At 45.6% G+C, this 16,845-nt stretch overlaps 1 protein-coding gene across 1 annotated transcript in view; it reads left to right on the top strand.

Annotated features, from left to right (window-relative positions):
* The window catches only part of LOC103220859 (putative uncharacterized protein encoded by LINC00299), a 40,654-nt gene that overhangs the window by 10,730 nt on the left and 13,079 nt on the right, over positions 1-16,845 (top strand). Inside the window, exon 2 of the mRNA XM_007971564.3 lies at positions 8,231-8,356. Within this exon, the coding sequence (XP_007969755.2) occupies positions 8,231-8,356 (126 nt within the window). The remainder of the gene's footprint in view (positions 1-8,230; positions 8,357-16,845) is intronic.

The following is a 16,845-nucleotide window of genomic DNA, read 5'->3' as shown; positions in this document are numbered from 1 at the left end:
AGAATCAAGCAAGACATAATTCCCTCTGGGTTTTATTATAAAAGAAGTTTCTCGTCTTTGACAGCTTCAGACCTGCAAAGATGACTGCACTTCCCCACTCAAGGATTAAAAGAAAGTCATATGCTTCTGTGTGAGGCTACCATAATTGGCCTCTGCTCCACTCCCAGGGGCAAGCACTGTACCAGGATAAGTCTGTGGTGAACTATGCAATGTTATTGAGGACCAATAGACCAATGCTTAGGGACTTCTGAAGGCATAGCCTTCATCAAATGGATAATGAAGAAGAGAGATCCCAAGTCAGTGCTGGAAATCACTTGGAAGTTTTGGAATCTTGTCCCTTTTTCAAATCGCCTTACTTGGTGGTCTTTTAGAGCCATATGTTGCGAATTTTCATCTCCATGCAAATCTCATGGAGATCTCATTAAATACAGGTTCTGACTCATCGGTTTGAGTGGAACCTACTGGGTTGTGAGTTTCTAACTAACTGGCAGGTGGGGCTGACACTGCCGGTCCATGGGCTATCTCTTTGAGAAGCAAGTGTCTGAAGCACCCCGTCTTGGAATAGTAGAAATACCATTGCTTGGCTGCCACTGCAGCCATCTGGAAACTTTAATTAAGTAAATTATTTATGCTTGCCACAGAACTCTTTCATTAAATGAAATCTCAAGTGGTACTTGGGTGTGAAGGCGAGTCCTTTGGTTGGGGACTTGCCTTGCACCTGTGTTTGCATAGCAAGCATCCTGTTTCTCATTAGTGGATGTGTTCATTTGTGGTGATTGGGTAAGAAATTGTGTAAGTCCTGAGAAGGTAGAGCTAAAGGCCACCTTGAAGCCCTTCTGTGACCCTCTGCTCTGTCGCTGCCTTCACGGAATCCCAAGACAGAAAGAAGAGCTGCTCTGTTTGAAGAATAATTGGGAGCCCCGGGACCTGCCGCTGTGCCCACCTCTCGTTTTCCCACCCACAGAAATGGTCCCTGAAGTATCCCATGGAAAGAGAGGTGCTGGTGGGTCAACCTGATGCCTCCTGGGTTTCAGCTCAGCTTCACCCCATGTTATCTGTGTGACCTTGGTCAAGTGATGGAATCATTCATGGAATTCCAGAGAAAGTTAAAAAGATAAAGTGTCTAAAATGCTCAACAGAGTGACTGGTCCATATTAAGTACTCAATACATGTGAGCTACTACCATGGCTGTTAGGATCATTATTATTACTGTTGTTGTTAGTTTGGGGTCTCTGTGGGCCACTGTTTGAAAGCTTTCAGTGTAGGAGCAAGAATGCAAGATGCTTAATCAGAGGACCTGGGCTCAAGTACCAGTAGCTTGGGCAAGTAGCTCATGTGAGGTTGCAGAGCCCTAGTTCTTGCATCTATAAAATGGGGATAATAGCAGCTACCCAGAGAGCTGTTGAAGGATTAACTGAGATAATATAGGTAAAAAGCACATCAAAAGAAATAATGTATCCTCCTAGTCAGTTGTTGGTTTCTAAATAGATGAATTCCTAAAGATTCACCATTTATTCTGAAATATTAAACTTTGTATTGGTGCCCATTTATGCATCATGTTGATGAGCTCATTTTGAATGATACATAGATCTATTTCCCAGAATGATTGCAACATCCTTCAGGAACCTTTAAAGGCAGGTCTTAGCAACTTGGAATGATTTAGTCTCCACTACGTAAGCCTGGAGACAGGTGTATGCTTGGGTAGGTTCATGGAGGGGTTCAGCTTTTTGTGTGATAAACGTGGCTATCTCCACCACTGTATGTCCCTCTGGCTGGCTACATAATGGATAATTTCTCAGTCACTAAAGCAGGAGGCTTTCTTCTATTCTCTGGTCTTGAATTTTTTCTACCCATAGGCTTTGTGCTTTTAATATTGTCTCCTTCTTTCTAATGTTTTCAAAAACTCTTCCAGCTCATTAGGGAGAGCAAGTTTCTACCACAGAAAACCTGGGACGAAGAGTCAGGTGTGGACTGTCACTCTTTGATTGGCAATAGGAAATCAGAATGTCAGAAAATGCAGAATTTTAGAATCTAAGAATTCCGGGAAAATCAGGATACTCTTATGTCAAAATCTTCATTGTCACCTCCAAAAGTATTTCAGCAAAGTGCATAGAATTAGGTGTTTTCCAGAGCAGGTTAAAAACAAACAGTCTTTAATGTTTTTGGAGAGCGTTTTTAGTCTACAAAAGCAGCCAAACCCTTTTATTCAACACAGTCTCAAAGATAAACCAAATATGATAAATTAATCAGAGACTCTTGCTCTGGCTGAGGTTGGGGGGAAGGGGAATGCTTGAAAAGGATGCTTGATGCCCCAAGTCTGCCCCTGAGAGGAGCCCCCAGAGCCCTGGATGCTTCATTGAGTAGTAGAACTGAAGACTGCAGATTTCCAAGCAAACAGCAGTGAGTGATAAGATATGAGGCTGCTGTAGACTAGTGGTTTCTAGAGTCCACCTCAAATTGATACTATTCTTGTCCTAAATCAGCACCCACTCTGCAGGTCTGAGCAGGTCCAGCAGGCAGCCCTGAGTCTTTTTTTTTTTTTTTTTTTTTTTTTTTGAGACAGGGTCTTGCTCTGTTGCCCAGGCTGGAGTGCAGTGGCAGATCATGGCTCACGATAACCTCTACCTCCTGGGCTTAAGCAATCCTCCTTCCTTAGCCTCACAAGTAGCTGGGACTAAAGGTATGCACCACCATGCCTGGCTAATTACTATATTTTTGCCATGTTGCCCAGGCTGGTCTCGAACTCCTGGGCTCTAGTGATCCACCCAACTCAGTCTCCCAAAGTGCTGGGATTACAGGCATGAGCTACCATGCCTGGCCTGCCCTGAGTCTTTGCAGACAGTCTTATCTGCATTCATTCCTTCTGGTCAAGGTCTCTCTTCCTGACTTGCATTTCTGTAGCTTCTTTTCATTCCTGACCTTGTCCCAACTGCATATCATCATGGATTGAACAGTCTCATTTCTGATCTAGGAAGATATTCCTTTTAATTTATTCCCATTTTTGGTATCAATAAACTCCACCCTTCTTTGCCCTAGGTTCTGTTAGGTGACTGGGTGTGCACAATGAGGACTCTGAAGAACACCAGGTCAGAAGACTGATCCCACTTCTGAGCCTTACGAAATCTGGAGGTAGAAGAGATAAGGTGTCAGAATTGCTTTACAACATCCCAGGAAAATTTTCTTCTAACTCCTGCCTGAAAGCTTCAGTGATGGGAGGCTCACGGCTTGTGCAGCCACCTGCCCTTCTGATGATTGTCTCTTGTTGTTTGAGGCCACACATTTCCTCTTGTCCTTCAGGCTCTCAAAGTCCACTTCATAACCAATGTCCAGTGACGTCACTCCTCTTGGCCTCACTGTCTTCATTGATCACGTAGTGAGAAGAGCACTGGGTTAATTAGCATGTGTGAAAAACCCTGAACACCATCAGACCCCCAGCTCATTCTCGTTAGTGTCAATCAGGTTGCTACTGTGGTTGTTGCTATTAGGATAATTGTCATGGCCACTCTTTCACCTTCTGCCTGGTTCCTTTGGCACCGCTTGGCTTCATTAGACCACTTGCTGGTTCTCAGACACACCTTGCACCCACACAGCACCCCGGTCCTACAGTGACTCCTCTACAGAATGCCCAGGGCACCCTCCTTCCCAGCATTCCTGCCCTCACCATGCTCCCTCTCTCCTGAAAACCTTGACTCACCCTCTGGAGCTTAGCTACAACCCAAGTTGCCCAGGACACCCCTAACCTCATGTGGGAATCTGATGCCTGGGGCTCAGGGGCAGCCTCCGCTACTAGCAACTCTCTGATATTGAAAAAGGTACTCACCTTCCCTAAGCCTCCATGTCCTTATTCTTAAAACAGAGATAATGTGTTTATTGCAGGTTGTTGTAAATATGAAATGAAATGAGATATTTAAGTTGTGTGTTGGATAACACATCAGCCATTCCCTCTTTCAAACACAGTTTTCTACCTGATCCTCACAGCAGCCTGGGAGGCAGGGATCTTTGCAGGTGAAAACACTCAGCTTTGGGAGTGGCTGATGCAGGGCTACCAGTTCCTAAGTGCTTCATTCAAACTTGAACCTAGGACTTTGGAATTTACATATTTTGTGTTAGCCACTGAAAGTTTGCAAAATTATTGCTGATGGATCGAGTAGGGTCTCAAAAAATTCTCAAATCAATTAGATCAAACAGAACTCTGTGATATTCTGATTTTCAATTCTTATTTATTTACTTGCATTTATGTTGGGTTTTGATTGCAAGATTCTCTGGAGAAATCAACTAAAATGTTATTATGAAGTGATATGGTTTGGCTCTGTGTCCCCACCCAAATCTCATCCGGAATTGTAATCCCCACATGTCAAGGGAGGGGCCTGGTGGGAGGTGATTGAATCGTGTGGGCAGTTGGCTCCATGCTGTTCTCGTAGTGAGGAAGTTCCCACGTGATCTGATGGTTTTCATGAGTTCTCATGAGATCTGATGGTTTTAAAGTGGCAGTTTCCCCTGCTCACTCCCTCTCTCTCCTGCTGCCACGTAAGACATACCTTGCTCCCTCTTCTGCCATGATGGTAAGTTTTCTGAGGTCTCCCCAGCCAAGTGGAACTGCGAATCAATGAAACCTCTTTAGTTTAGAAATTACCCAGTCTCAGGCATTTCTTTATAGCAGTGTGGAAATGGACTAATGCATGAAAGAATAGATGGATATAGAATAGAAGTTGCTTTCTTGTTGCTGGGCACCAAAATGGGTTTTCTAGGTTGTTTGGCTTTTGGGGGGCCTGAGAACTCCCCTAAACACAGGAATTTAAAAGCCTAAAAGCCAAGTAGCCTCTTCTGACATAGTTATGATGGTTTCTGTCACCCAGGATCTGCGTATGGGAATAACAATACATAGCTCACGTTGAAAAAGTGCTTGAGGGTACACAGGATGTTTTTTTCAGCCCCACACTTTGGTTGATGCAAGCCAGCCAGCGGCCCTGTGAGGCTGTGTGAGTGTGAGACTTACTACCTCCAGCCCAGCCTGCCCATGCTGGCTGTCCTGCTAAGCCCAGCGGGGGTGGCCTGTGCCTGGGTCTGCTGCTGTTCCTCACCCCTCACTTCCAAAGCCACATCAGGCGTGCTTCTTCTATCTTGAAGACTGCAGAGCCGCCTTGAACAGGAGCCAGCTCTCATCGCGTCATTCCTGACAGATTTCTTAATTAATCTGCTCAGATTGTCAATAATGTAATTCACTGTTGATTTAGAAACTAGTTATATGAGGACTGCTAGGGCCATTGTGGGAAAACATCTGAATAATTCAGCTAATAGATGGGAAACTCACCCAGATTGCCAGGGCACAGGGAGGGAGCAGCTAATTCGAACGGGATGAGCTCAAGTAGGGTGATTCCGGCAAATTCCAGGGAGCAGGGAGAGGTTGTCATATTGCTGGGGGCAGCAGCTGCCTGGTTTAATTATTGTCATTTTGGTTTTTGGAAAAAAGCACATGGGCCCACACTTGCAGGCAGAGGCCATTAACACACTCTTGAAAAAGAGTGGAGTTTCAGTGTAAAGTACACGATGTGGCCGATTCTACCTCCGAGCTGGGCTCACGTTAGTGGGGCTTCTTCTAGGCATGTTGTATTTATAATTTCAAATAATGTGACTATAATTTGAAATTTGTGAATTTAGTAATAAGTAACATAAGAGAACTATCAAAATGACCTTTCCCTCACTGGGAGATGCATAGTTGTTTGGCTTTGTCCCAGGATTGTGTAGATGTCTTGAGATGACGGTAATCATCCTTTTTATACTTGGGGCCATGGTAGAAAATGCAGTTTTTACATGGGTGAGTCTAATAATGTGAAGAGTCTTACATAAACATAAAAACCCAATTCTATTTAGTTATAGACTTAACATTTTGTTTTTATTGGAAATAATAAAATTATATGGAGTTGAGCTATACTAGATTTTTTGCTATGGTAGCTAGAGTTTTCACAACCCTTAAGTGCAGATAAGTTAGTGTTTAGATGTAAATGTTAAGAATTATGGGACTTTGGGAGGAAATATTAATTTGGTTGCATTTATCTGCAGCGTCATATGCTTTTCTGTTTCTCTATCTTGCCTTCTCTATCTTCCAATATCCTCACATGCACAAGAGCACATGTATGCACGCACACACACACACACACACACACACACGCATTGCCCTGTTGGCCACCTCTCTCCCAAATTTCTATCCTGAAGACCTTCAAAGACAAAGAAAGACTAGCCATATCCAATTCCAATATTTTGACACTAGTACAATTCTTGCACAGGAGAGTCGTCCTGCCTGAGATATCTTGCCTTATATCTTAACAACATAATGGTTGATTTTATGTCTGAACTAGATTGGGAACCTTAGGGGAGAGAATTGGCTTTTGAAAGCTTAGCAAACAGAGCTTCAGCAAATAATTTGTCTGTGAATCAATGAAAGAATCACAAATACGCTGTCTGTAAATGAGCTCTGGGTTTCAGATGAATGCGCCTGCTACCGACCCTAGCGTGACATGTGCATGGCAGCCCTGAGGATCAGGTGCGGGGGCACATCACAGAACACCCCACGAACAGACGCTCCAGTGACACAAAGGCTAGTTCACTCTCTCTGTGAACTCAAGCTGTGGATGGCTGGGTGACCGTGGCATGGTCACCCCCACTCAGGCCCCTCCTGTCTTATTCTTCCACTATGCTAGCTCAAGGCTTGCTTAAATCTCAAGGTTATCTCCTGGTCAAGATATTTGTGGGTGTTCTAGATATCACATCCATATTTCAGAGAGGAGAAAAGAGGAAGAGGGAAAAGAGTGCCACTCCCTTCCCTTCTGCTTTTATGAGGCAGCCTTTCTGAAAGCCCCCCCCGCCTTGCCATTTCACCCGCACATACACCCCCACATACACCCCCACATACACATTTCATCTTGCACAGCCTCTGCCAGAGCTCAGATGGCCACACCCAGCCAGAGAGAGGGTGGTAAATGTAGTCTTTCTAGTGGAACATCCATACCATTGAGTAACATATGCCGTGTTCTAGGGAGGCGGAGGGACTGGCTATTTGAAGCTATTTTGCAGGATATGTCATAATACCTAACCTATTCCTAGCAATAGTATATGCTTTAAAACAAGCAATTATAACTTTAATGAAACCACAAATAAATAATTCCCATATTTTATAGAGTGCCCGAGTATTTTGAATTGAGAAAATAATTTGGGAAAAAGTATTGTGTAATGATACCCGAAGACTAGAGAGTATCTATTTGTCACTGTCCCTGTGTACATTCTCAGCTGCACTCAGGAAGACTAAGTGGCGATAAATACCCTCAGTTGTGGGCTGGTGCTGTGGCAGGTCCCTGAGTTTTCTAACATTGGCTACTGGGTGAAGGGTTTGTCTTTTATTGAACAACAGTTTGTTGTGATTTAAGGGTGTCATGCTTACATTTTCTGATCATGTATTCCCTGAGAATCTAATTTGTAAATAATTACTTGACAGAAACTGAACTGGCTGGAAAATTCTGAGTATGTAGAGGCAGAGGCAGGCCCCAGGGAGGGGACTTCAGCTGAAAGGCTGAGCACCTGAATGGTCTGACCATGATTTCTCATCTCAGCAGTTAACAGCTAATAAGTTCCCTTGTTTAAAAAAAAAAAAAAACAAATGCTTAGGCTCCAGAAGCAATGGACACCCTTAGCTGGTCATTAGCAGCCGTGGCTGGAGCAGCTGGCTTAGGTGGAGTGCTGATGAGATGGTTTTCCCCTTTCACCTCTCCACACCAGAGAATGCGGAGAGCACAGTGTTGTTGTTTCTGTGTACAGAGCCAGGGGGGTCTCGGGCAAGAGGTTGCTATGGACTGAATGTTTGTGTCTCTGCAATTCCTATGTAAAGCCCTAACCTCTTGTGTGGCTGTATTTGGAGATGGGGCCTCTAAGGAAGTCATTAAGGTTAAATGAGTCATAAGGGTGGGGCCTTGACTTAATCGTATATGTGTCTTTACAAGAAGAGACAGCAGAGAGCTCCCTGCCTCTCAGTTTACGTGCACACTTCTGGCCATGTGGAGACATAGCCAGCAGGTGGCCGTCACCAGAAACCAACCCTGCTGGACTTTGACCTTGGACTTCCAACCTCCAAAACTGTGAGGAATAATAAGTTTCTGGCCTCCTCACCTGCTCTCTCTCAGCAGGCGGGCCCATGTCTTCTGCCTTCCATGGGCCACTCATTCTCTGGATTTTCCATTTCAGCAGTGCCTGAGCCTCTACTGAGTGTTCAACACTGGGTGCACTTATGGAAACCACAGACAAAAGATGGAAACAGCCTCCACCAGCATGGGGATCAGGTGTGGGGCAAACACAGGAGACAAAGCCGGTATTAGTTAACTCGTATCTAGTACTGACCATACACCCATGTTCAAGGCACTCAATCCACGTGAAATCATTCAGGACTCAAAATAACCCTCTGAGGGAGGAGGGAGAGGCTGCTGTTATCCTCATTCTACAGGGAAAGAAAGAGGCTTAGGGGTGTGATGTGGCTTTTCCAAGGACACAAAGCCAGTGAGTGGCAGAGCCAGGGGTCACACCCGGACCGTCTGCATCAGGCCTCGCGCTCAGCCAGGTGCCATAAAACCATCTCACCAACATCCAGCTGACGGGTGCTTCTGTGGCTAGAGCCCAGGACCCCACCAGCGCACAGAGGAGGCACTGCCTCTGATCTCAGGGACCAGCGAAAATCTCCCAGGGGAAGTCAAATCTAAGTGAAGATCTGAAGGGACAGGCAGGAGCTTGCTGTCATGAAGAACGAGAGAAGGAGCTTCCAGACATCTGGGGCAGGGGAGTCCTGGGGTCCTGTGAATGTAGAGAGCACGAGGTGGGGCTGGGAGGACTCAGGGCATGGGCAGGGGTCCACACCACAGGGAGAATGAAAAAACACCAAGAACCATCAGAGGGTTCAATCAGGGGTATGGCAGGGTCACACTTGCCTTTTAGAAAGATTTCTGCAGCTACCCTGTGGAGAATGGGTTGGAAGTGGGGTACAACGGGAGGAGTAGCCACTGCTTTTGAGGCAGGGAGACCGAGCAGAAGGATAGAGCCGCATTCCTGCAGATGCGATGGTAGCTCAAACCACGGCTGTAGAGGTGAGTGAAGAAATAGCCCGGAGTGTGCGAGCTGGCTTGTGTCAGTCCATGAGAGCTAATTGTTACACTAATTGTTACACTTTGAGGAATCTGGGGAGCTGGTTATTAAACACGGCCATTATTCATGAAATTAAAAAAATTTACAGCAAAACAAATGGTAGCAAAAGCAAAGGTGATAAATACTCAAATTCATCACTTCCTAATTATTTTGCTATGATCTGTTTTCCTGAAGGTATCTATGCCCCTCCCATCTGTAGGGTGGCATACTGTATCATGGTGGCCACTGCCTGTCTCTGCCCAACTCTGCGTTCAGTGAAGTCATGTTGGTCTCCACTGGTAACTTAAAATTTGCCATTCTTAGGTAGGAGTGTTTACAATAAGGAAATTGGCAAACATTGAAAATCAAGTTTTATTTTTTTCAACTGAGCACACCTCTGGATAAACCACTGCATTCTAGAGATAGAGCACATGAAAGAACCCCATTTATCCTTCCAGATTCAGCCCAGAAACCTCCTCTAGCCACAGCCAACAGCCTCTCTGCCCTCCGGAGCCTCCTAACCTGTCCTGAGCTTCCCTCTCATCACTGTGGCTGGTGTCAGCCTTTCCTTTCATTCTGCAGGGTTCTTCTTGATGGCAGGATCTGTGCCTCAGTCATTTCTAGAATAGAGGTAGTACAGATTTGGGATCCTTATGCCTCTTTGAAGTGAGTGGGCAAGTGAGCAAGGGAGTGAGATGGCTTTGCTTTTTGACCTTTGTCTCTGTTCTGCCTTTTTGGGAACCCTCTCTCACTTACTGGGTAGGATACTTAGATCATGATAAACCTTGGGCAGCTTTTGGCCTCTGAAGCAGCCTGGTGGCTGATGTGATGTTTTACATAAACATCTGTACAGCTTGATGCCAAAATGTCTACTGAGAAACTACTTCAAAGGGGCTACTTTTGAAAGAAACTACTTTGAAAACGACTTGATAGTTAGCTGGGCCAAGGAAAATGTACCCACTAGCAAGGACCAGTACTTCAAAGGCATTCTGAAGGACAATTTAAAAGGAGCATCACGTGTCCGGATCACCTTGGGGGAAGTTGTCTTTGAAACTGATCTAAATCAAGGGCAATAGGGCACAAGGACATCAGATTTGTTTGAAGACAACAGCATCCTGTTAGTCTTGGAAAATAATTGCACAAAGCCACCAAAGTGCCACTTCCTCCCTTCCTCCCACACACCCTCCCGCCACACAATCCTCTCTGCATCAGAGATCTTTCCAGGCCCGCTTCTGCCTTGGGTGTCACTTTGGTTAACCATTTGAGAGCAAATACTCGGAACGTTGATAAGAGGGTTAGTTAGAAAGACACCCCACTTCTCCTGTTTACTTGTGGGGTGCCCCCCTTCTCTGGGGCCCATTCCCCCAGGCTTGCCTTGATCATTTTTCTAGACCCCAGAGGTCAAGAGATCTGAGTTCAAGGACAGGTCACTCCCTCCCATGAGAGCCAAGCCTTTGCCGCCATCTGTAAAGTTAAGCTGCTCAGTCCGCTTGCCTGTCTCTCGGAGCTGCCGAGAAGTTGGAGGAGTAAATCGCGAGAAGCCACCAGGGTGCTGAGCTGGGGTGCTAGTCGTTCTCCACGCCACTTCTAGTTTAAGTACCCTTGTATTTTAAAGGAGGAACCCCAGGCCCAGCCACAGTGGGCGGCTTGACCAGGCCACACACAGGCACTTCACCGCAGGACTCGGGAGTGGGATCCTGTGCCCTCCTGCTCTAAACTACATCTGCCTTTCTCACCAACTCTTAATTATTAGCCCTGTCAGGTAAGTAATCTAACAACAGGAAATGATTGCCACCCATTTCGTTATAAATTTCCATCCAGGGAATGCACACATACCCAGCCACCCCCACCCCATCGCCACCACATGCCCTCTGCCACTTGGTTTCAGATGGAGTAAAAGTCCCCCTCTCCTAACATAGCCATGTTAACCAGGTGATTGTTCTCTCCCTGTCATCATTTAGTATACAGCACTATAAAATCAGGGTGCATATACATGCATAACTGTATGTTAATATACAAATAATATTAACAATCATGATAACAACAACATACATAGCACTGACTATGTGCCAGGGCTTCTTCAAAGTGACTTGCATATGTTACCTCTTGTAATCCTGACAATTCTGTTAGGTACATACTATGATTATCCCATTTTCATGTGAGGAAACTGAGATGCAGAGAGGTTAAGTAATTTGCCCAAGGTCTCATGGCTAGTAATTGACAGAGCCAGAATTTGAACCCAAGCAGTCCAGTTTCAAAATCTATGTATGTGTGGACACATATGATTTACAGTGTGAAATATTCAAGACCACGTGTGTCCCGAATGTTAGGATGAAAGAAAGGATTGTTAGGGCTCTGATGTGCTAACTTCAGACTCTATCCCATTGTACTGTCATACGCCTGAACTCAGACCCGGTAAGTTGTCCCAGGAGGCTGGAATAAGACAGAGCAGATCAGGCACCGACATCCTGCCCTGGCCCTGGCCAGGGCTTCAGTCCCCAGCTGGGCCTCCCCAACTCCTGGGTTCCTGCTGCAGCTTCTTCCTTCACACTCTGGCCATTGCTGCAGCTGTGTCAATGTCCTGTTCCCTCTGCACGCTGAGCATGCCGGATCCTGTTGGCTGTCCTAGAGGGTCTGGCCTGACACAGATCGCAGCTTTCCTATTTAGAACACTGCTGCCTTCTCCCAGGTCGCCAGTCTTGGTCAGCTTCTCAGCTCTTTCCCAGGGGAAGCTGATCATTTACAGGACAGGACCTTCCGAAGCATGTCCTGGAGGACCAGAAGTGACCAGAAGTGACCCTCATCAGCACTTGCTGCCTTGTTTCCATGCTGGGTCATTTAGCTCGGGGACCAAAGACATGGACACAGAACTCAGAATTGCAATGCACTCCAGGAAGTACCTAGAAGTGTACCTGCCTCTTGAGAGGGGGCAAAGTTTGAGAACATCCCTGTCTTCCCGCCACCCTGTGAGTCCCACTGTCCCCTCAGTCTAGCAACAGAGTTGGCCCTCAGTAAGAGTTTATCAAATAAATGTGTTCCTGGGTTACCCCCACCTTCCCAGTTTTGCTCATTCGTTTCTTCAGTCATTCAGTTAGTCTTTCGGTGAACTTGTATTGTGTGCCAACTGTGTGCTAACTACGGAAAGTACAGACACCAACTTTTAGCCTCAGAGAAACTTCATTCCAATAGGAGAGACGGAAATGTACACAGATCATCATCTTACAGTGAGGTGAACGCAGCAATGGAGACAAGACAGGCATTCAGGAGAGCCAGGCCTGGTGGCAGGGAAGGGCATGGTATGTGGGGGGTAGAGGCCGGGTCAGGGAAGACCCTGCCAGGAGGAGAGAGAACTGAGAAGTCACCCTGAGGTAGAAGAGGCGGAGAGCAGGGCCCTACAGTCGGCAGGAGATGCACCCTGAGTCTGCAGGCCGCCTTTCCATGACCGTAATGACTCTAAAAGCACTGATTTCCCACCAAAGCTTCTTGCTTTGGCTTCTGGGAGATCATTTGGGATCACTCGGACGAGGGAGAATAGACCTCTGGAAGTTGACCACGTGTATCCCTTCCTTTCTACCTTCTCCCTTCTTTCTACCTTTCTTTTCACGTGTCAGCAACATTCAAGTGGGCTCAGGAAAGTGGAGCTGCTTCTCTACCCGGAGCCCCCCAGAGCCCGTGTTCCAATTACGTAATGGATTCTAAAGGCTTTTCCAGATAGAAGCCGTTTCACTACCCGTGGGCTTTGATAAGCGCAGGTTCTTCCTGAGGCAACGTGGGCCTTTAGTGCAAGTTTCAAGTGTAATCCTCAGATAAGACCATTTTCAAAGGCCTTTAAAATGCAGTTGGCGCCAGAATAGGTTTCAGGCTCCATGTAAATCAGAAGCCACTCGGAAACAGGGAAGCCAGCCTCCACACATCCACCCACACACCGCCAAGATGCAGAGCCAGCACGTAAGCCTGAAGGGCTGCCTGCGTCTTTATACTTCGATTACTTGGATGGGCAGGAGCCCAGGTGAGTCGCTTCTGAAGCTGGGTTCTTGGGTAACAATCCCACATAGAAGATGAAACCAAATTGGACTTGGATTTCACGCTTGATCTAAACTCTTTATTTTATTAAGGATGCTGAGGCTGGGGGAAATTAAAAGAAGTTCCGAAGTTAAAGCAACTAGTGAGTGGTAAAATGAGGACTCAGTGCCTTGCCTCACAGCCAGTGTTTTTGCCACTACTTTACGTTCAGTGGCCTCAGAGAGAACCTTTTTTTTTTTTTTTGAGACGGAGTCTCAATCTGTCACCAGGCTGCAGTGCAGTGGCGCAATCTCAGCTCACGACAACCTCCGCCTCCCAGGTTCAAGCAATTTTCCTGCCTCAGCCTCCTGAGTAGCTGGGATTACAGGTGCCCGCCATCACACCCAGCTAATTTTTGTACTTTTAGTAGAGACAGGGTTTCACCATGTGGGCCAGGCTGGTCTCGAACTCCTGACCTCAGGTGATTTGCCTCCCAAAGGGTTGGAATTACAGGCGTGAGCCACCACGCCTGGCCCAGAACGAACTTTTAATGTAATTTACCAACACTTACGATTACCTATGTGCCAAGCATCACACTAGGTGTTGTGGGGCTACACCTATGTGCCAGTCATCATACTAGGTGTTGTGGAGCTACACCAACAAGGAGTGTAGGGCCTTGGCATGTAAGTGTATTACTACAGTTTAGTGGGGGACGAAGGTTCCCCTGTATTAAATTGACACGCAGTGCTGAGTGGCATCATCACTAAACAGACAGGTATAGGTAGCTGCACACTCCAAAATGTTCCTTTGAAAAAGAGAATTGAAGCCGGGGCAAACATACCATGCTGAGTGATGGATGCAGAGGGAGTAGGGAGTTCCTGGTAAACACCATCTCTGGAAATATACCAGAATGAATCACTCTTTTAATATCATGATTCCAGCGATATCTTTGACAATTATTCTTAAATTTTGTTTCTAAATCAAACAAAAGTTTTGAGTCACTTTTTCTTCTTCTTTCTCATTTTCTTAGAAGGAGCAGTGCTGCCTAAAATGGTGAGTGTGCACACACACACACACACGCATTTGGAGTTTTTCTTTTCAACAGAGAGAATTCTGCGCTATAAACTCTCCTTCAGTTAGATTATACACAAGTGTTGACTTTCAATTCATACCTCTGATATGAGTCATTGAGTGCTCTGATTCTTAGTTTATTTGTGCTGTTTTCAGTAAAATGGATTGAATGTGGGGTTATCCAACCATGGTGTGGTGCCTTGCTGCCTCTGACACGGGACTGATGAGATCTGAGTGCTTGGCACTATCTTACAGAAATGTCAAAATCGCATTTGGTCGGTAGCCAGCTTTCTACCTTCTCTGGAACATGGACAGAGCATCTGGGAAAATTCTCAACTTATTACCCAGAGCCCCAGACATTCCCATGCCACCTCATCTCTCAGAACCTGACTCCACACTGTTACCTTGCCTTATGTACCACTTACATAGCTGACCATGGTTACGAACCTGCTTTAACATCTTATCTTTGTCTTAGAGGCATTACACAGAATCATGGCTCAATTTTTCAGAGCTCACAACAAAATCATGATATCTATTTCTAAATTAAAATTTCAGATTTCCAGACTTCCCTAGCTACTGTATCTTCTGCCTGTCTTTTGGAGAAATTGTCTTTCAACATCTCCTCCAGAGTTGAGAGTTTTAAACCCATCCTCCGAGACAGGCTTCAGGGGTCCTCTGAATCCTCTTTCACTCTGTGTAAACTTCTCCGTGTTTATGAGCCGTTGTCTATATTTCCGGAGATAAGGCCCACTTGTTTATCAGATACTCATAGTGACCCAAGGCCTCAGATGCTTTAAAAAATCTGTTACAGAGATTTCCTATGATTTTGAAAGTAGAAAGGATCTCAGATAGTGCTTAATTGAAACTCTCATTTCACATATGGGGAAACTGAGGCCCATAGAGATACAATTCTTTTTCTCAGGCCAATCATAGCATGGGAGTCCAGAAGCAAAAATTTGATTTTTTTTAAACTTGTAAGTACCTTCCATTGTTCTTTATCTCGCCTAAGATTGACTTCTGGGAAGCCTGGTAATCTGTGCACAGGGAGTAAGGATGTTAGATGACTGTCTTTGGAAGAACTGTTTTTCTCCTTTGCTTTTTGGTAATTTACTCTGGCAGTGGGTAGGTATTTTATCCCCAGACTTGTTCAGAAAATCCTGTTCACGCTGTTAAAGTCTTTGCCCATGCAAATACCCAGTGCTGTTCTTGGCCATCAGGAACCATCACTCTGGGGCATTGCTCCATTGTGCGTGTGTGCACGTTTCCAGGCACGTGCGCAAGTGTGCACTTACTAATGGAATTGCAAAGCAAACTGCAAATGCCCATAATAGGGAATCAAGAAAAAAGTCTCAAGTTAGACTTTTGTTTAACACTTGGCTTCCTAGAGGTTAGTAAAGAAGGTGTCTGTTTAGGGAAAGCCTTATTAAGCCTGGATGGTTGCCCTTAGCACATGAAAGTGTTGACTAAACCTTGCTCTCTGTTGTGAAATGTAAGTCTAGTGAAATTCAAACACATTGTAAATTTACTAATCAGCTGTAATCAAAGCAGAGGGATATAAATACTCCCAGAGGGTGGCTCCCCGTGAGGACAACTGATGAGGTGACTTGAGAGGCCCTGGGTGGCTCTTAGGAGAGTTAAGGACATCCACGGCCATCCCTGCTCCAGCATGAGCCCGCATTTGTATGAAAGCACTGGCTCCAAAACAGCCTGGAAGATAGCTGAGAGAACACCTAGAGTGAAACTTGTATTTTACCAGCAAACTAAACCAAGGTCCCTAGAGAAATGGCTTTGCTCAGGCTTCACACTGTGGCTTAATGGCAGGTCAGAGACGAGGACCCCACACGTCGGTGTCTAGCCAGGGATCTGGCCCTGGCACTGTGTTGCTGAGTCATGTCTGGCTGCCTAGGGGATATCGCAGAAGGAGCCCCTGGAGGACACACACGTTCATCATCTGCTCAAAACTGCACAGCAGGTGAATGGCGACATTGACGCTCTCACAAAAACAACAGACTGCATGGAGGGCAGTGTGCTCAGCACTTAATAGGAATTATCTTAGTAAGTCTTTACGACACTGTGATGAAGTAGGTAGCATTCTTATAACTGTCATTTTACAGACGCGGACACTGAGGTTCTGGGGGGTTAAGAAACTTGCCCAAATGATGTAATTAGTAGGTGGCCAAGCTGGAATTCCAAAGCGAGGATTTGTAAAGATTATGCTCATCAAAACTCCCACTGCCCTTGTTTGTTTTTGTTTTTCCCCTAAAGCATACCTACGTTTTCTTGTCTCAGAGAATAGGATGTGTGAAGGACTTTGGTTCTCATTGGCCAGAGACGCCGAGTCCATCTCAGTCCGAAGTTCCCTGAGTGTGTGGAGTCCCTGCTAGGCAGGATGCAGTTTGACTGACAAGTTCCTTTTCCTTTATTTTCTCCTATTTAGCCACCTGCTTTTTCTGATATCCTCTTTTAGGAGGTTGTTAGGCCCCTGGGCCAGAGGCCTTTTACAGCAACCCGAAAATTGCCTTGTAGCAATCTGACAATAATGTTTTACAATAATTTGCGTATTATTTCTAAATACAGTAACAATTTGGGGTCTTTTGTGTTAGTTTTGTGTTT

Source organism: Chlorocebus sabaeus, chromosome 14 (assembly GCF_047675955.1).
Source record: "Chlorocebus sabaeus isolate Y175 chromosome 14, mChlSab1.0.hap1, whole genome shotgun sequence".
In the NCBI taxonomy this organism is placed as follows: Eukaryota; Metazoa; Chordata; class Mammalia; order Primates; family Cercopithecidae; genus Chlorocebus; species Chlorocebus sabaeus.
Note: the sequence above shows the minus strand (reverse complement) of the source record. Positions and strands in the feature narration are given on the sequence as shown.